Source organism: Humulus lupulus, chromosome 3 (genome assembly GCF_963169125.1).
Source record: "Humulus lupulus chromosome 3, drHumLupu1.1, whole genome shotgun sequence".
In the NCBI taxonomy this organism is placed as follows: Eukaryota; Viridiplantae; Streptophyta; class Magnoliopsida; order Rosales; family Cannabaceae; genus Humulus; species Humulus lupulus.
In genome coordinates this window covers 13,384,313-13,405,431 of record NC_084795.1, presented here as the reverse complement: position 1 = coordinate 13,405,431, position 21,119 = coordinate 13,384,313, and the positions used below count along the sequence as shown (strand labels likewise).

Below are 21,119 nucleotides of genomic sequence, written 5' to 3'. Positions count from 1 at the left end.
AACTATAACATAATAATATTAAGAAATGACTATAAACCAATACACCGTCCATACATACATATGTGACAAAATTCGTAATAACCTATACATGTAGATGTGAATCATATTAAAAAAAAATTGATTAACTCAATTCGTATACTTAAAACATGGTGCACGTAGAACAAGTAAGGAGGATTGGTGGACTACAAAATACTGGTTTGTTAACCTTCTCAAAACTTGCGAATAAGTTTAAATTTGTGACCAAGCACCATCATATTCGTCCTCCACCATATCTGACCAACCATTGCCTTCAAAGTCGTCCAAATTGTCATTCACATCATCCCTTTCATTGTGGTCCCCCTCATCTTCTTTATTTTGTTCGTCTTCGTCATCTTCATCTTCAGTGGCATATATTTCGTCATCAACTTCTTCGGTGGCATATATTTCGTCATCATCTTCTTCAGTGGCATATATTTCCTCCTCTTTGCTGTTGTTTTCAGATATTTCAGGCGGTAGATTGGCTTCTTTTTTTTATGATGTTTGCAAGTAGCCTTGTTGTGGCCCACTTGTTTGCATTCGGTGTATCGACGGAGTCGTGGTGGTCCCTTTGGTTCTACCCTTGCTGTTCCTTTTGTTCGTGTGATAAGTGGATTTTTAACTTTTAGAGATGGAGTAACGGGTGTCTAGTTCTCGTTGCCATCAATTTCCAATAATTTCAATGCTGCAAGTAGCTTTTTAATATCCTCCTTGGCCTTACTGTATCGCATCTCACTCGCGGATGCAACGACTGCCAATTCATTGCAGTCTTGTATCAACTTTGTGAAGTGGCGCTCTTTCGTTGGTAAATGGAACATCTCTGAATTAAGCAGAGCAATAGAATCTACATACAGAAAATTAGTCTTCAGCCATCGTGTGGCAATAAGAGATTTTGGGATCTCAGTGATTTGCAAAAATTTCATGATAGCAAACATGTGGGAGCAGGGGATTCCACAACTAGTGAATAACATGCACTCGCATATTAGATGTTTATCTGGTATCCGTTGTCTGACAAGCTTCCTATAACTCTTATCACCGTATTTTGTGGGTAGATAAACATTTTCATTTTCATTTTCGCCTCTTTCTTTTCTACTTATGGATAACTTTCCTCCCTTTTGAATTTACTCTCTTATCTTCCAGTAGAGGTTCCTTGTGTACAAAGTTGCTACTTGTTTTTCAACCAAATCCATGCGAGTCTTGCCTAAATTCGACATCGTGTGGTTAGATTCATGATCATCTTAATGTTCTTTATGTCGCATCCATGACAAAGCCATGTCTAGTCGTCGAATGAAGTCATTTAACTTCATATTTGCCGCAACCTTTGTTTTAATAAAAGCGTTCATTCCTTCACACCTTTGTGTCGTTCCCATATAGGCGAAAAGTTCCCTCTAAGAAATGTCTCCACCCATGTTTCTCTCTTCTCATACATGGAAGTCATAAACCCATTCTGATGGATGGAATAATGTTGTACACACTGCGACCATTTTGCTTCAAATTGGGTCTCCGTCATGTACTTTGACATTAATTTGTGGAAATCTCTCATAAAATTTGAATCTTTCACTACTATAGAGGCATTCCGGCTAATGTGCCAGCTACAAAGACAGTGAATAGTTCTTGGCATCATCTGACTTATAGCCACCTTCATGGTTGGACAACTGTAACGACCCAACTATCTATGAGACTTAGGTCATTAAACCTACTAGACATAACTACAACTTTGGAGAGAACATACATAAGAAAATTCAAAACTTTATTGAAAACTTTAAACAAATAATATTGGTAATACATAAATGAGCTCATTGTTTTAAAATAAAACATAACTTTAAATAAAATTGTTTATAAAGCTTAATGCGGAAAAATACATAAAAACGTAATTTAAAGCGACTAAAAAAAACGTTGTCCTTGAATCGACACGCAACCCATCCACTCCATTCACCTCCATACACACACCAAGTTTCCAAGAATCCTTCCGCCTTTGCATCTATTTTCCCGCATCACACTAAAAGAAAAGGAGTGAGCCTAATGCCCAACAAGGAAAAACTACTAACAACATAAACATATACATAAAGTTATATCATAAAGATATACTATAAACATATCATAACATATACTATAAACATATGACTATAAAAACGTATACCATATAGGACTATACTAATAATGGCCATTATGACATGTGATAAATCATCTACGTCCCCTGTCTAATATTTGAGGTAGGTTAGATCACATGTAGTGTATGATAACCCATCTAGGTCCCCTGTCTAATATTTGAGGTATGGTGAATCATAACATAACATATTAAAACATAACTTATCATAACATATTATACATAAACATAACATATAAGCATAACATATCGTACAAACATACAAGATCTATCCTATTTTCCTTACCAAAATCGGGATATGAGAAAAAATGCGGGACTTGGAACACTCCTAAACCAATAATAAGAATGGTGAGTATTTCTTAAAAGAAAGAGATGAAAAGAATAGAACTAAACCACCAAGAGAAAACTTACCGAAAAACACCTTAAGTTTAAAGAACTTAAAAACCTAACTACAAAACCATAACAAAAATTAGAACCTGAATGAAAACTAAAGAAACTAAGGAATCAAACAGAATTGAACTTAAGAATAAGGGTACCTTTGTTGACCTTATGGATTGGCCTAACTCCAATACTGAAATACTATAATCCTCACTTCCTAAGTGTTTCATAAAGCTAAAGAATGGTAAAGCTTTTTCCCAACCCAAGTTTTTATCACTCCTATGAACTCACTAGCACCTTGGAGTCTGATCACAGCTGAAGAGTAAGTGAAAGGGTTGGGTACTAGGTCCTATTTATAGAGTTCTAGGAATAAAAATCTTCTTTTTGGCTTTGAATAAAAATAATGAATTTAATTGAATATTCGTCAATCAGAGGCTGAAGACTCGGTCAAAACTATCAGAAGTAGGTCTAAGGAGTCAAAGTTGGTTTTAAAAATTAAAACAAAAATAAAAAAATGATTAATATGGGCGATATATCGCCCCTATGTGGCGATATATCGGCTGCCCTCTAGTCCCAAGTCTCTGTTCGTACGATTGTGCAACGTCAACGTGTTTTCCGTATTCATCGTCAGGCAATCTATCGGCTCCACTGCTACAATATATCGACATACATGATTATTTTAAACACGTAATTGCACTTTTTCAGCATAATTAAGGTTGGATAACTACTTTGATTCAGTCAAACTACGACCCTAATAGTTTCTGGTGAAGACTAAGTCTTATATTTTCTTATTTTATCATTAAAATAATAATTCCTTAATAATCATGCTAATGACAAATGTCATATTCCTATTGGCTCTATCTAAACCTTAGGTTATAATAAATATCATATTTATAACCAGCAATATTAATCAAACCTTATGTTATAATTAATATTCTTAAACTATAGGTTAAACTTATTAAATCCATAACTATTGCTAGGAGTTTCCAACTAAGTCCCGGTTTGAACTAAAATCCACGAAATCGAAAATACTACAACAACTACTAGCTAGCTAACTAAGTAAACATTCTGAAACTCTACAACAACCATCTGTTATCACTGTTTTTGGAGCTTTTTCATTCATGCACTCCAAGAAAGATTGAAGCACCCATAAATAAGTCTGTTCCTTTTCATTATGCAAAATTGCATAAGAAGAAATGGTTGTCTTGAAGTGGTTGTTCAATCCTAACAAGATTAGTAACGGGTTTCCATATTGGTTGGTCTTATATGTTGTGTCAAAAGCTAATGCGTGGCCAAAATTTTCATAGTCTTTCCTACACTTCCCGTCTGCCCATATCATTGACTCTAGCCCATTTTCTTGGTCGAAAGTGTACTTACAAAACAATTGGTCATCATTATCAGATTTATGCTTTAGGTATCCAATAGCTTTAGAAGCATCTAACTCAGCCAATTCCACTTTATCGTCTTCAGTGAGCTTGTTGTAAAGGTCTTTAAGTAAAAAAGGGAGTTTGTCGTAACCACCATGTTGCAAAGCCATGAATGACATAATTTTACAAGTTTGAATACCTGATTTCCTCATAAATCTTGCTTGTTCTAAGGTCCCATCTGGTACCTTCCTGTGGGATCTTAAGAATGCTATATGGTTTTGTGATAGTAAAGGATGGGAATCATTATGAACAAACTTCTTCACTATCCATTTTCTAGTTGCTTTTACTTTTTTAACACATAAAACCACTTTGCAATCCATCCTAGTAACTGCCTTAGGCTCATGTCTCCTTGGCTGCATTTTACACCATTTCTCGTCCCTACGACCTTCGCATGAGCAAACCCAACTTCGTATCGTCAGATCAGCATCCCTGTAGGTTCTTCTTGTTCCCTTTCGAACACCAAATCCCATTAATATTGTGTAGGTTGTGAATTTTTTTTCAGCAGCCCCAACATCATCAAATGTTTTGCCAACTAATTCTTGTCGAGTTATTTTAGCTGGATCCTTGACAATACCAAGACGTTCCAAAATTTTGTTGAAATTTTCGAAAGAAAACCCTGCTGAAATGTCCATTTCCTAATATTTCATTCTGAAAATTAGTTCAAACATTACAATTTTGTTGAGGCCAAGGAACCATTCTTCAAACAATTATTAATCATTATTATTGGTTCTTAGCAGCAACTACAAATTTTCTTTCCATTCTTGTTCAATTTATTTTGACGACTTTTATTGATTGAAGTTTTTTATTATCCCTTCATTTAATTATGCAGAGACATATATGATTTACGGAGGATCACTGGAAAAAACATGCATACTACATATGGAGTAGTATCTTACTTGTATGAAGCGTGAAATGGCCAACCTTTCCAAACCTTTGACTGCCTTCCCACGACTTGTGACTGCCTTCCCACGTATCCCATACAAAAATATTTTAACCAATGTGCCTTGATTATAGAAGAGGCAGAGACATCTAATAGTTAGTCACGATTTTTGTATTAAAATACGATGTCAAAATGAAAGAATGTGTTTTTTTAAAGAAACTTACAATTTCTTTGATACTAGTTCTTCACATGCAAAGATTTGGTATAAAACTTCAGTTTTGTTGAATAAACTGAATAAATGGTGGATTGAACATTTTTTTATATCCCCATAAAAAATTTAAATATTTTTTTCCCACCATTTTTCAAGTCAAATCATGTCTCCACTTAAATCTTTATTATATTGAATGTCACATCTTCCTCTTCAGTTTTCGCTATGAGCATGTACTCCGATAAAGTAGCCAATTGCACAAGGATTATACAAACCTATAATTATCATGAATATCTCGAAAACACAGAAACAATATCTTGTGAAAGCATCATCAATGTACACCAAACATATTCAAATCAATTTAAACTCTGGTCAACTTGCAGGGGCAATATCTAAAGGTTACTCATTACGAGCACAGTGATAGGAAGTAAAAAATTATTTTTATTGAACTGCATCGTTTCATTTGATTTATTTAATCAGCTATGCTCTCATACACTATCATGTTTTCGGGAATAAACAAAATAGTAGCAAAATTTTTTTTTTTAATAATATTATTGATTTGATAGTTTGCATAAAATGTTGTCAGTAACCAATTTAATATGATTTACACACAGCTAGTAATGCCAACTGGTCCGATCTTTGAAGATATGGTGGTTGAAAAGCAATCATGAATATGTAGATATGACGTAATGAGAGGGACTGCTTTGTACGACTTAATACTCAAGTGTAATATTGAATATACTACTATAGCAAATAAATGGGCCTTGCTAATAATACATTGGTAATTGGTGTTGGTATTAAAAGAATAAATCCGAGTTACGCAATAGGGTGGGTATTTGTTAAAATTATTAATTTCTGTCAAGATCATACACATAAGGGGGTGTTTGTTTTGATTAGTTGAGTTGCCTTGGAAAGTATTGAAAGACTTAGGATAGATTTAATATTAAACTCTTGTGTACAAAAGGATTCACTTTACCCTTAAAATACATGTGGGGCTCACACAATTTATTAACTTTACCCCCTTAAAATTTGAACCAAACATAGGAAGAGATTTAGATTCTCATTCCCACCTCTACTTTACCCCATACCAAACACCCCAATATAGATATATTAAATCACATACAAATAGATTAGAGATTACCTTTTATAGCCTGTCAACTATCCTCGAATATTTTTGTATTAAATCAACCGTCTTCCTATCCAGATTATGAAAGCTCACACATTGATCTTCCATACAAAGAAGAGTTCATGAATACTAAGGATTTATACTGATCTACAAATGATCATCGTTATGATACCAATGAAGTCGTTATGTTAAACGACAAGTTTATGGACCGATAATTAATTATCATCAATCATGTCATATATAATCTCTATTATATACAACACATTTACTTAGATGTCTATTCACATCAGTAATTTGAATTTAGATCACTTGCATCTCGCATATTTACTATAAATCGTACTAGTAACCATTCATTAAAGATCCCATACTTTAATATGTTACTTGTAACGCCATGGTTAGCCAAGACCGTTAGACTGTGTATTTAAATAGTGTTGGACTCGTTAAGTGATTTCAAACAATAATTATAACATTCAAATATAATAAAATTGTACTTTTTATTTAAATAAAAAAAATGTATGCACATGATTTTAAGGGCATTAATCCTAACAATTGGTAAATGTGACTATCTTATGAAAATTCATATATTATTGCAATTACAGTCTTCCTCACGAATCATTTGATCAACCTAGAACGAGTGTGTGTTGTTTCTCAACACATGATTTTTATATCTAGAAGATAAGAAGACGAGAATGGCTAGAATAGTGTGTTTCTATAGTTTTATGTGTCTAACTCTTGTTGTCTTCTGACTTATGTCGTCAGACTTCTGTTCATTGAAAATCGTAGCTATAACACTTTATTTATAGACATGACATATCAATGAAGGAGGTGCTTTTGAACAAAGCTATTAAGGAGATCATGAATTCACTTTGCATACAGAAGTTATAGATTTCATATCAATGAATAATACTCTCACTTAATTGCACTACTAAATATCCAATATGTAAGTATGGGCTACACCGTAGGGTAAGCTGGTAACAACATAAGTCAAAAGATTTGTATGATATAAATAGCAGAATATTAGGGCTCGTTATTTTGAACTTAGAAATTTTGATTTCCGCATTTCGCCTAGAAATCCTATCCCCCATCTAGTAAGCCATTATGGACCCAACATGTTTGTTTATTGGAAGCCTAACAAATAGCACATATTCCATGTTGCTATGGGAGAAATGGGTTGGTGGATAGATTGTCTCTCCCATCCCTATTCCCATTCCATTCCATTTAATCTACCCAACCAAACAACACCTAAATTATATCCAATAAAAAACAAAAGTTATTTACTAATTCTATGGTGGATAATCATGCACATTTACAAAATAATTAAACAAATATAGACGTTTTATGATAAAATACTCAAAATTAAAATAATTTCTAAGGGTTGTTTTTTTATTTGGTATATTACATCTGTATTTTCGTAATTTTTTTCTAATTTGTGTAGGTTTATAACTTATTATATATTAAAATTTTCAAGGCCATAATTCCCATGATTTTTTATTACCATATGAAAGCAACTTCCCGAAACACAATTTTTTTAAGCTTAAATTAAAAGAATAAAACTTTACTTGTATAAGGTGTTAATGTCTGATAAGATCTTGTCATGTTTGGTAAAAATTATGTTTGAGTTGTGTTATGTTTTATTACTGTGTTATGGGTTGTTCTCATTGTTTGATTGGTTAGTTAGATGTATTTTGTAATAGGTTGTATTGTCCACATGGGAAGTTCAAACGTGACTTTGTGATGTGATGTGGTCCTGTTTTACTTACTATAAATAGTTTAATTAGTTGATCAGATCTAACTAACTCTGATGAATTCAAACCCTATATTTTTGTGTTATTGGTTCAAGCTTTGTAGATATTTGTCTTCCACTATTTACTGATTCTTGTTTCATTTAACAATATGTATAGTGATACTATGAAAGATTGTATGGTTGTTCTTCTTACTTTATTGAACTAATTCAAATATGTAACATCTTCCTCAATTAAGAAATTGATGTTTCTTTGATTGTCTTTTAACTGTGTTTAATTTAATCCTATTAAAAACAAATACTTGTCTATATTAAAAGAAGCTTAATTGACCCCACCAAGCATGTAAGAGCAACTGCAGTGCAGTCTATATTAAAAGAAGCTTAATTGACCCCACCACCATTTTTTAAATAAATCTCACTAATAAAAAAAGACAAATAATAGGAGAATAATTAGCATAGAAACGTTGCCCAACGGAGTCACGTTGGTTGTTCTATTCTAACAAATACCCGTCCACCTCATCACTTGACCCCACCACCAAGCTCTTATCCTAGCAAGACCCACTTAAGTTGCTCTAAGTCAGTCTTTAGAGAGTCACACCAACTATATAAAAAAATAATGCCAATAAAGTACTCCATTCGTTCCTCCTCAGACAGACTCTAGTTTACCATCTTTGAATTTTTATCTCGTCATCTTATTTCCAAGCAATGGGTCGAAAAAAAAATTATGTGGTATTTGTGGGCAGATCAATTGGTATTTTTGAGTCATGGGCTGATTGCAGCAAGGAGGTGTTTGGATTTAGTGGCAACTGTTTTAGAGGATACAATACCATAGAAGAAGCTATAGAAGAATATGAGTCATATTTTGGTCGTATCACAGTCACACCTCACAAGGTAAACCCTCATGATGAAGAAAACAATAATAAAATTCAGTATCAAACAAATGGACCAAATGCAACTACTGAAGAAACCTCAACTTCAGTTGATGAGAATGAAAATACATCAGCAAATGAAGTAAGTTCAGCTTTCGCTGTGGGTTTTCTTCTCGGTTCTATGTCCAACCTTCGCATCGGACATCGTAATCGATGAACAGGATCTCCACAAATCCACTTATCTTTAAAGAGTTATTTCTTCCATCACTTTTATTTTACTTTTCAGTAAGCTTGTACACCTCCTTAACTATGTTTGTATTCTAGTTTTTTAAAGTCACTATAACTACTTCAATTTTCCTTTAAGCATATCAGTAAGTTTAACCTTTAGCCCTTAGTATCTTACCATTTCCATAGCTTACAACCCTTGTTCCTGAAACACAATTTAACCATTGTGACTTTAACTTTCCCAAGAAACTAAAGTGCCATGGATAGATTTCGATATTTTAAGTCGTTTGTTCATTTCCTCCGTCATCTACCTTCTCAAATATGGGGTTCTCTGTTCCAGTAGTTAGAAAAATACTAAACTCATATACTGGGCTTGATTAAGTGGGCTTTATTCAAACCACACTCCCTTACTATTGAACTTGTAAGGGCAATAGTTAAAGGTGAAGATGACCTTTATTATCCTTTATAATATATAAAGCTAAAAAATGGTCACCGTGCAGTAATAGTTACATGTCTTAATAAAAGTCTTAATCTCATAGGTACATTAAGGCACACAATTTCAAGGTTTTGCACATTGTTTCAAAAAAAAGGTCTCAAATTTCACGTTTAAAAAGTTAAAGTAAAATTAAATGAAAAGTCAGTAAAAATCAAAATATGTTATTTTCTGAACATAACAATTCAAGATGAAAAATGTTGTTGATAGTTTCATTTATGCATGTTTACGATGAGTGATTCAAACAAATGTTTAAACATATCAGCCATACTGAGATATATCTTAATTTGTATCTTAAAAAGTTTTTACTCCACACATCAACTGATTTACTAGTGGACTATGTGTATATATTGTTGCTATTAATCAAATTTGTTTCATCATCTTTTTTTTTTTAATAATCAAAATCCCTAGCTTTTTTTCTTGGTTAAGGAAAATCTCCATAAAAATAAACCAAAAATTAAATTTTAATTAATGTAGTGGAAAAATTCTATAAATAAAACTAAGCAAACATGGATATTGTACATTGCTTGTATCTAGTACTTATATAATAATAAGAGAGTATGGATGAAACGATATGCATCAAGAGGAAATTTTATACTAATTATTTAAATTATGCCAAACAATATATGTCGTAATGATTATTAAATATGTAGATGTTGGTAAAAAAAAATTGTAAAAATTGGGTTTACAAAATTATATAAGGGGTTGGTAAGATATTTAGTGCTGGAATAAATAATATTCAAAAGCATCAGTGAGATTTTCCAAAAAATTTGAAATTAGAAAACTGCGTTTTATGGTGTGTAATAAGGGAAAACCCTAGAATCCCCAAATTTTGATTCTCTGAAAAATTCTTCCTCTTACGCAATGAAACCACTGAAGAAAGGGAGTACGAAATTCAACCATGGCCTTAATCAACCAAAATTTCAAACCATCAGGACCTTCGAGGCAGAGGTACAAAACTACACATCAAGAAACAATTTGGCGACTAGAACACGACAACAAATACCCAAACGGCGAAAATCATTGATTCGACTTGCCAAATCGGGTTTAAGAACCCTCAAAGAGATGACAATATTAAACTCACCAAACCCTTATCATCCTCTACCTCTTCAACATATCAGCAACAATGTGAGCCATAATCCGTATATTTTATAGTCTTATTTATTTAATCCATCTTCACCAAAATCCAGTGTTAAATGATTGTTTTGATCTTCTTGAAGGTATCCTTCTTAATCTCCATATATTGTTATTGTAACAAAACATTGTACTAACTATCTATGGTTTGGATTTACTCGATGCGAAATAAATGTTATGCAGTACATGTTTTTATGACTAAGAAATATGTATGTTTTTAATTTTAAATAAAGTATTAAGCCAATTACTAAAAACCAACTATTTAATCTCATATGTACACGGTCAGTTAAAGAGTAAACTTTGTCAGTTAGTAATCCAAAATTATTGAATGTTGAATTATATTTTTTAACAGGAACATCAACTTCATTTGGGGCTACATTCCAACAAGCCCTTACTCCTAAAAGATTGGTACCTACACATAGACGAGTTGATGAAGGAGAAAATCATAGGCACTAGATTGGCAACACTTATTGACACCATACAGTGGCTACCCATGAACACGAATATCATTATTGCTATAGCTGAGAAATGATGGGACTCAACTCATACTTTCCATATCGACAATGTTGGTGAAATGCCTATGACACCTTTAGATTATAGTGCAATTACAGGAATCCCTTGCATTGGTAAACCATTGAAACTCGACCCCAAAATCCATAATAAGAAAGAAATCTTGTTCCATTGCTTAGGGTCATCTATAGATGGAAAAATTCATTGATCAGTGGAGATAGGGTGGCTAATTAGAGAGTACAACAACATGAATCCAAAATCATCATTTGGGAATGACTGTATAGTTAGAGCTTTCTTATTAGCACTAATTGGTTCTACCATATTGGCAAATGAGACCATGAATGTATCTCTTGTATTATTACCCTGTTTGAGGAACTTGAGTAATATATACAAGTATAATTGGGGGGCTGCTGGACTGGGTCATTTGTATGAGCAAATGGATGACATTTCTCGAGGTAATCTAAACAAGGTTGGAAGTAGTATGCATTATTGGTAGGTATGAAAAGTTTAAACTTTTAAATTATCTATTATTAATTTAATAACCCTTTTCATTTTAATTATTAAATTAATCAGTATATCTTGTAACTCATCTATTGTCAGTTATTATAAACAATTTAACACGGGTAATAATCGTGATGTAGGTCTGGTCTATTGAATACCTAAGCTTTCGGTCAGACATAACTAATACCGTGCGGCCTACACTCAATGGACTTCCACGAGAGCTCGAATGCCTGAATTCCTCCTCAACATATGATTTTACTAATTCTTTGACATTGAATAATATGCGACATCATCTCTCACATTTAGAAATCCATCAAGTAAGACTCCTCACGTGATTTGTACATAGTCTGCTTATTGACACATGATGCACATAATTTATAGCACATAAACATTAAGCACTAAAACTTTATGTAAAATTTTATAGGTTAATTGGAGACTGTGGGGAACGGTTGATCAGTATCCAGAATTCATGAAACAAAGTATGGAGTCCACCCATAAGCGGCTACTAATGGTTAGTGAAAAAGGGGAGGTCCTGGTATTTGGGAGAGAGAATTAGTGTGCAAAGCCTTTGAACATGCCATTTTCTACTTCCGAATGACCCCTTAAGTCAATGCTTTCTTCAAAAAAGACAACTTACATCATTAGGGATATGGCTAGTAATGGACGTGAAGCTTTCCACTTTATTAAAGACTTCGACCCCAACGCATATCCCCCCTTCCTAAAAACATACCTAAATAATAACTCTGTAACCCAACCTCAGGTATAGAAAACAATAACATCTAAGTTCACCTCCCTAATCTTATGAAAATAAAGTAACAACTTGATATCTTTTAGACATGAACTACATTGCAGGGTGGAGAAGATCCAATGGATATGACCGTAAGGATCAAGTGCGATGTTGAGAAAGAAGTCATGCTTGTCGATGACAACATACCAACACCGCCTTGGATGATCCTATTACCAATGACTCAAGGATGACCTGATGTCATACGGATTCCAGAAGATGTAAACACGCCAGATATCTCAATACCACCACACATGAAGCATGTAAGATATTAATCTATAACGTTACTTTGCTAATCTAATTGTAAATAAATGGAATTTCAAATTTAAGTGTATCAATAGTATCTATTTATAGGCTTCTCCAACCTATATTTTCTATGACCAATTTTAATTGCAACTAAAAAGCCATATTAATAGTATAAAACTGCATTCCTTAATCAACACTGATAGACGATGCATAATTGCATATAATGCAGGTAAGTGTTAGCAAAGCAAATGAGCTACTTCGAATGATTGGAGGAATGCATAATGTCCTTGTTGAAAGGATCATTGAGGCTAGGGAGCAGCTACAGACTTCTGCTTTAACAATCCAAAATCTAAGATATCGTCTAGTGAATAAAATTTAATTTTACAAAAAAAAAAAGATCTCCAAGATTTGTATTCCCACCCATTCAACTAATTAATATGGCATATGCAGTTAATGAGAGAATAAGAAAATTATCATTATGAAGATGACATTCAAGAAGACGAAGATGATCCAATTGCGGTTCACCAAAATCATATTCAACAACCAAATAATGTTAGCATGGAGAGTGCAAATGATGGAGACATAGAGGATGCACAACTTATTTAAATACTTCTTCTAACAAACTCCAAAATTGTCGAGCCTCTGTAACAGACATCATTTATTGCAATTCTCTTTATATCGCCTACTTAAGAAACGTATCCTGAATGCCCCTAATCAAGTAATATATGATAAGTCAAGTGTCGATCCCACGAAGACTGATATTAACCACCAACAATTAATTTCTAATTCTAATTGATTTGCTTAATAATTTCAGATTGACAATTAAAATAATTATTACTAAAATTTAGGAAACTACTAATACTTAAATAAATGCAGTAAAAAGAGTTGATTTAAATTAACAGATGCAAAAGTTAGAGCTTTAGTTTCATCAACTTTCCACTTATGATTTCTAATCAATTCTCAAGATTTCTTAATTCTGTTACGGTAGCAGATTACAATTATATATTATAGTCTTGTTAGGATCTATAATTCTCTACAATATATTATTTCCTACATCTCTGTGGTAAATCAATACATTGCAGGCTTTAAGCACAAAAACCCTAAACTACACAACTCATAAAAGTACTTTCATCTAATATGAAATTGCGATCATTTATCTATAGCATAATTACCCTTTTCTTTTCAGAATTTAGGTTAAAATCATATGAACATGTAAATGATGATCAAACATTCACAAGCATTAAATGTATGATAATCCACAGCAGAAGAAAGACATTCAGGAAAATTTCATTAAGAAATCAAAGTTTCAAGAAGAATCCACTAAAACCCTAATAACAAGATTAATTCAAAGCAGACATAATGACATCAATCAAATTAAATATTAACATAAACATCAGTAGAGAAATTACAGAAGAGAATAAGAATTCAAACTTTAGGTCCTCAATGTTTTTCTTCTGCCTCCAAAGACTTATCTCTCTCTAATTCTGCATAATCCCCAATAATTAACTTTAAAAACGTATTTAAACAAAAAATCTAACAAATTCGACAATACTGAAAGTCACGTTCAGCCATACGCGCTGCGGCCCTACCATCCAAGCGCCGCGGCGCGCATCAATGGTTCAGCGCATCCTCTCTGACTTCAGCAAGCGCCGCAGCGCGTCCCTCAGGCGCCGCAGCCCTTCAAAATTCCAGAATTAAGGCCCTTTCTGTTTCTCCCTTGCGCCGCAGCTCTCCATTCAAGCGCCGCGGCCCCTCAAATTCTTCCAAAATCTTGATTCCAAACTCCAAAGCTACCAATTATCTCCGCAAATGAGTCTTCAGCTTCATTCTTATCAACTTTTAGCACAAATTGCCCAATTTTAACTGATTTTTCAGTCATTTGCCAAACTTCACGATTTCTTCTCCTATTTCCTGAAAATATACCAAAACAAGCATAATACCGCAACACACTCCACCAAAAATGACTCAAACTTATCCTAAACACATGTTAAAACTATGCTAAAAACAGACTCATCAAGCCTCTGTAACAGACATCGTTTATTGCAATTCTCTTTATATCGCCTACTTAAGAAACGTATCCTGAATGCCCCATTTGCTTGAAGTGGAGGAGGTTCTAATACTTAGGCAATTTTGAAGTCCTAGCTCTTTTATGTATTAATAATCAAATAACTCTACTTTATATCCATAGAAGTGTTCTTCTTTCACGAACCTGAACCCTATTTAAAAATGAGTATTTTTAAATGTGATAGTATTTGTTAGATTAATAGTTCAATGACTACACTTTATTGTTTACACCTAAATGAATTGGCCTTCGATCAACATGTATCTTTCATTAAAATGAACCTCCAAACAATCTGAAAAAACATGGACACTACACTACTCGTTCCCCAAACCCAAAGTAAGGGCCATTTTAACGTTCCTCAGCTTAGGCTCCACAACACCAGCCTCCACAGAAGAGAACACACTTCAATCTAGTTCATTGCATCTTTTTTAATACCCATTTCATATTAAAAATAAAATAGCACTTCACCAATTGGAATTTTAAGATTAATTTAGCAAAATTCAAACCAAAAATTGCGATATATACTCTGGGACTACAATTTGCAAAAGAAAGATCTTAACACTAACAGTTCTGGATTTCTAATGTCAGGGAAAGAAGAACCGTTTTGGTGGATTATATAGAATAATGCAGTAAGTGTGTGGGGTCTGAGAAGGGTCATTAAAGAAGTTCCTTGTAAAATGTCATGCCCTTTTTTTTATAATTTAAGAATACAACTACCTCATCTTATTATTAACACTAACATGAACTTTACATTATTCCAAATTTTAGTACTCAAATTTGGCCAACTTTTACAAAATAGCCAATCCAAAATTTTAGACATTTATACGATAAAGTAGAAATATAGTAATTGGTGATGTATTTTCAATTTCCTGTTAATCAAAGAGGGAGGAAACTTATAAAAATATAGATGCTTAATTCCACACTAGTCTAAAAAGTGGTGAACTGTACCTGCCTTACTATTAACAATAACTTTTGTACAGGATGTGAAAAATAGACCAATTCGGTTACACATTAAAACATAAACCCCATAATAGAACTCAAAAATTCATATGGTTTAAAAAGGAGATGAAGCAATGACAATGACCCTCTCATGTCCCTGCAACAACATCGGATTGCAACTAGACTAAGATATTATTACACCAAAATATCTAACCCAATTTACCATCTTTACAATCTAACCATTACAAATTAATTCATCTGAGAAGGTAATGAGGGTAAATTGATTCTTTAATATCCCCAAAAAAACAGTACTCATGACCCAAAAAACAGACAGTGAACATGATGCTAATCTTCTTCAACTTTACATTGAATGGCTACATCTCCAATACATCAACACCACAACCCAGTCCAAACGACTACTACAGTCCAAACTACATACCTTCCTACAACAACAAAAAAACAAAAAAGAAGACAAAATACAAAATCAAACAATCTTAAATACAATCTCAAAACTATAAATATAGGTGCCCTTCTTGTACAAAGATAAACTCACGAGATTAAAATATAACACAAATGTTTTTTTACAAGATTTCGCATTTTGATCAAATACAACTAGAATACACCAAGGTTGTCCCCAAAACAAATCCATTCATTTCAATGGAAAATAACATAGACCCATTGTTAATAACTAAACACTCACACTGCAAACGAATGATCCAATCGATTATAAGTCAAAAATTAACACAAACATCCCAAGCATATTATACAAAGATAAATAACCAACCCAAAAACATTTAATAAGAAGTAGAAGAACGAGAGTGAAGGTCGCATCCCACCTTTAACTTTAAAACACTAACAAGATAGGAAAAAATACACACTGCGGGTAAACCTGGATTGCCAACGTTAAGGACATAACTCACTATACCAAAACCTAGTAAATTTATTAAGGACATAACTCACCAAACAAACGACGGGTATTAAAGGAATTCGGAAGTCGGGAGATCCAAAACCCAGTAAATTTATAATCACCACCCACAACCAGGGTTAGAGCGGGATATTCAAAATCGGCAGATCCAATACCCATATCTCTCTCAAGTGTTTACTTTTAGAAATGAACCCACCGATTAATAGGGACTTCAAAATCGGGAGCAAACGATTTGTTCCAAATAAAACAACTCTTGAAGGAATGATATGGAGTGGGAGGTTGTACAATTAATAACGTCCCTTCAATTTATATAAACTAGAGTCAACAAGTGCACGTTTAAGACCAGATATAGACAACACCAGTGTTGAAAAGAAAAGTGGAGCACCGAAGCCTTTCCCTATCAATATATATGTTAAGATGATTACAAATCTAATAAAGAAACACTCTTGAAGACCTTACAATAGCTAACAATAACTAATAATCTCTGAATCCTTACTCTAATGGGACCATTGATTGACAGCCATACTTGGTTGTGAGACATGTCTTCTGTAGAAGTGAAGTACTTAAAATTTGTTCTCGCCCATAATAATAATAATAATAGCCTAAAAAAGGGTGAGAGACATTCAAGCCTCTAAACAGTTAACTTTTTATTTGAGAACAAATATTTTAATAGTTAGATGATCGGATAAAGCCTGCAAAGCATTTTTGAGACAAAAAGTAGAGAAGTAACAAAGTTTACAGATACTCATACTCTCACCACCACCACCACCACCATTACCTACCTTTATCACTAATAATTCTTTTTATAGCCCATTTCGCGTGCAGCTAAGGCCTTCAAAAGGGGTTCGTCACGCCCAACTCCTCTTCCACCACCACAAAACCTCCCTAACACTTTCCACCTAACACTAGTACTACTTCACTACTTCTAGTTAGGCCATTCTTTTTAGAAGAAAAATAAAATAACCAAGATTATATGTAACCTGAATGTTTAGTTTCAAATCTATCTCAATGTCAGTGAAATGAGTAAAAAAAAAATAAGGCTTGTGTGTGTGTGTCTACTCGAACTTTTTCAACCTTTTTACAATGAATTATTTAGTGGAATACCAATGCTTCACCCACCCCTACTTTGGGGTCTCCACTTAGCTCATACAAGGAAGAATAATTAATAAAGAACTACCACTTACTGAGAATTTTTTATTCAAAATGCTGACTATTTTACAAGAGTAGAATAATATAACACCACAACACACCACACCTTCACCTTCATACACTGAAAAATTTAGCTGAAGGGAAGCTCCTAAAAAGGTGCAATAATAAAAGAAAAAACAGTACACTACAACCAATGCCCATTGACCACCTGACTAGACCATTTTAACTAGTACTTTCCTATACCAATTTCCCAGGGAAACACATATGCTCATGTGACCTTTCTGTTCTCCTAACTGGGCCACCAGCACCTCTCACGCAATAGTCAATGCTTGAAGGAACCAATGGAGCCTCTGATTTCCCGTATGAGTTTGAGCATAAGGCTTGCTTTAATCCTCTGTACCCAGGTGAAGGACTAAGCTGAATATCAATGAGATCAACATCTGTGCATGGGATTTCTTTGCTACAAGCAAGATGAATAGGCTGAGCTGAGAAAGTTCCAATTATTCGATCATACTTAACCCCTGAAATTGCCACTGCCCCACTTTGGTTCTTGCAAAATGAGTTCTTGTCACAGTAGTACTGGTCTATCATTATAGGAACTTTCACATCAGTAACTTGGATATTGGAGAATGACACATTTTTCACTGATCCAAGCCCTCCCTATAGAACCAAGTAGAACATATATATTTAAAAATTTGCATGGTATATATATATATATATAGTTAATTTTAGTCAATCCTAGTAACATGAGATTTTGTTTACCTGCCAAGTTTTGATTCTTACTCCTGATAAAGTGTTTCGAATTGAAGTATTTTCAACAACGATATTGGAAACACAAGCAACAGTTTTGTCTTTTCCTAGACTTCCTAAGCTGTAGAAAAAAAATAAAAAGAATATATGAAAAAGTAAGTAAAAAGTAGACACTTCAAAAAGTCATCTTTTTGCAGATTTGAATATACATGTGGATGACAGATGATGTACCTTATACCATGTCCAGGGCCACAATTAATATGATGAACATGAACATTTGAGCAACCGGTCTGTATGGATACACAGTCATCTCCTGTAAAAAGAGAAAGTCCCAACATAAGAATACAAGTTTACTATATTTTGTCTCTTTTGAGTCACATTCTTTAGCCTGCTACAAAGCCCCGCTGAGAAAAAAGTTAGTGGTTTTGGTACTCTGCTTGTTTCAAAAGTTAGTTTTCTGACAGTTTACCGTTTAAAGGACCTTATGTCATCAACTATAATTTTTGAGACTCAAGTGCGGAATGCACATGCAGGTCCTCTAAAAAATTTCAATATTACTAGTAAGGAGAATATATATATATATATATAATATAATGTTACATATATATATATATAAATTTGTGATTATTAATTAGCCTTGAATATATATTCTTTTGCTTACCACACCCAATATTTGAATGATGAATCTCTACGTCCTGAGAGTTTTGCAGGTGAATACCATCTGTGTTGGGGCTACTTTCTGGTGAAGATATTGTAATATTGTCAACTTTGATCCGCTTAGAGCTGTCAAATTTGAGATGACACTGAGGGCTGTTTATGATTTGAATGTTTCGAACTGTGACATCATAGCTTGAATAGAATCTCAAAGCCTACAAGTGTTTTAACACAAAGCAAAACATATTATACACTTGTACTAGAATATATATATTAAGTTACAATTAAGCAAAACAAAGAGAGAAAATAAAGGAGTCTTACAGTAGGTTTCATTTCCGGAATATACTTGGATTTCTTCTGCAAAAAATATCAAGAAGGTTCTCTTTTTAGAACAATATATATCTTGCTAGCTAGTGATCCTCACAACACAAGTACTATAAAAGAAAATATATTAAACAAACCTGAGCGTTGTAAGCTTGGGAGAGAGACCACCAGTTAGAGCCTTGACCATCAACAACACCAGTGCCTTGGATGGTGAAACTATTGATCCATTTGAAGAATATCCATTGAAATAAATTGTATTTCTGCCAGGACCCTATTTTTGGAGGAGCCAATAGAGTACCATCAATCTGTCAAGAGTTCCACTATATGAGTTTTGTACTTTCAATAAACAAAAAACCATGTATCTTATGACAAAAAGAATATACTCCCGTCTTTTCTTTTTTTGGTATCTATTACGCCATGAAATTCAGTGAAAAAGAAATGATATAAAAGTGAACCTGAAGAATTAGGTGAGGCATACAAGGGCCTTGAAGAGTTATGGGCTTGATAAGAAACTTGTATTTTGATGGAATTATTACTGTGGCACCAGAAACTTTGCATGCAGCTTCCCATGCTGCTAGAAGTGCCTGATTGAACATTTGTCATCATTCAAGCATAAACAAATAAGAAAAAAGAACACAAACACAGCTGCAAACTCATATAGATATAGCATACATATTATATATATATATTTATAAAGAAGTGATTTTGTTTTAATATATTACCTTGGAATCATCTGAAACTCCATCACCTTTGGCTCCAAAAGACAAGACATTGAAAATGTTAGACCCGGAAGGAGGTTGAGCTGGCACTGGACCTGGAGATGGACATGGAGAATCATTATTATTACCACTACTACTACGACCACCTTTATCTTTTTTATGCTTGTGTGGTTTGTTCTTCTTAGTTTGGTGCTTTCTTGCTTCGACTGAGATTGTAGAAAACGTAACCAAGATTAGGACCAAGATAAGCAGAACAATCAGAAGTGATGAGCTCTTATTTTTCTTCATCTCTACAATTTTAATGATCTTATTACGAAGAACGAGAGAGATTGATATGTATTCTAAACCAAAGAGTTTCAGATTGTTCTATGCTTCAGGCTTGGAGAGGGTTTAAGGTAGTTATAGACAGTTTAGATAGTGCCACACTTTACCGAAATAGCCTTTGGTGGGGTTCTAAATTTCATTAATACCCTTATAAATACTATAGCATACTGCATTTTTATTTAAGAAGAATATAAAACGATTGTGCTCCTACACTAGAAAATGTCACATAGTACTTTTCATTGGCCAGAATATATAACAGTTTAGTAACGATATGTGCACCCAAAATATGCATCTAAACATTATACACAGTGACATAGTAAACTAGCTTAGTCAATTACATTTTTTAAAATTGAAACCCCTACTATTTTAAAAAGCACTGTCACATTACTATGTGTAATATTTTTGTGCAGATTTTAAGTACACATATCATTGTTCATAACAGTTTATATGAATATATAAATGTATGTATATGCACCAAGTGACCAAACTGACGTTTCTTTTTCATGAGGACTACTCAACAATGTAGAGAGTATAATGAAAGTAGTCATGGTACATATGTTGATAAGGTTACGTAACACCACCACTAACTCTTATTGCTATAATATTGGATTACCAAGTTTTATATACAG

General features: G+C 33.5%; 3 protein-coding genes across 3 annotated transcripts; all 3 read right to left on the bottom strand.

The window, feature by feature from the left end:
- Positions 1-228: 228 nt before the first annotated feature.
- On the bottom strand, positions 229-938 carry LOC133823661 (histone chaperone RTT106-like). The gene is made up of 2 exons (XM_062256512.1): positions 677-938; positions 229-500 (listed from the first exon to the last, which is right to left on the bottom strand). The coding sequence occupies exons 1-2, from the start codon at positions 936-938 to the stop codon at positions 229-231; spliced, it is 534 nt and encodes a 177-aa protein (XP_062112496.1).
- A 2,613-nt stretch (positions 939-3,551) lies between these two features.
- On the bottom strand, positions 3,552-4,559 carry LOC133823660 (protein FAR1-RELATED SEQUENCE 5-like). The gene has a single exon (XM_062256510.1). The coding sequence runs from the start codon at positions 4,557-4,559 to the stop codon at positions 3,552-3,554; it is 1,008 nt and encodes a 335-aa protein (XP_062112494.1).
- A 13,153-nt stretch (positions 4,560-17,712) lies between these two features.
- On the bottom strand, positions 17,713-20,495 carry LOC133820936 (polygalacturonase At1g48100). Its single transcript, XM_062253495.1, has 8 exons — positions 20,170-20,495; positions 19,903-20,031; positions 19,585-19,752; positions 19,445-19,480; positions 19,131-19,338; positions 18,701-18,782; positions 18,482-18,590; positions 17,713-18,379 (listed from the first exon to the last, which is right to left on the bottom strand). The coding sequence occupies exons 1-8, from the start codon at positions 20,452-20,454 to the stop codon at positions 17,957-17,959; spliced, it is 1,440 nt and encodes a 479-aa protein (XP_062109479.1). The 5' UTR covers positions 20,455-20,495; the 3' UTR covers positions 17,713-17,956.
- Positions 20,496-21,119: the final 624 nt, after the last annotated feature.

What these genes read in the sequence shown, in the direction of transcription:
- LOC133823661 (XM_062256512.1), bottom strand. Translation starts at nt 938, where the DNA reads ATGAAATTTTTGCAAATCACTGAGATCCCAAAATCTCTTATTGCCACA. An exon ending in GAAATTATTGGAAATTGATG is followed by an intron (nt 501 to 676) that starts GCAACGAGAACT and finishes AAAAAAAAGAAG; the next exon opens with CCAATCTACCGCCTGAAATA.
- LOC133823660 (XM_062256510.1), bottom strand. Translation starts at nt 4,559, where the DNA reads ATGGACATTTCAGCAGGGTTTTCTTTCGAAAATTTCAACAAAATTTTG.
- LOC133820936 (XM_062253495.1), bottom strand. Translation starts at nt 20,454, where the DNA reads ATGAAGAAAAATAAGAGCTCATCACTTCTGATTGTTCTGCTTATCTTG. An exon ending in CCCAAGCTTACAACGCTCAG is followed by an intron (nt 19,481 to 19,584) that starts GTTTGTTTAATA and finishes TATTTTTTGCAG; the next exon opens with AAGAAATCCAAGTATATTCC. An exon ending in TAAGAATCAAAACTTGGCAG is followed by an intron (nt 18,380 to 18,481) that starts GTAAACAAAATC and finishes TTGGTTCTATAG; the next exon opens with GGAGGGCTTGGATCAGTGAA.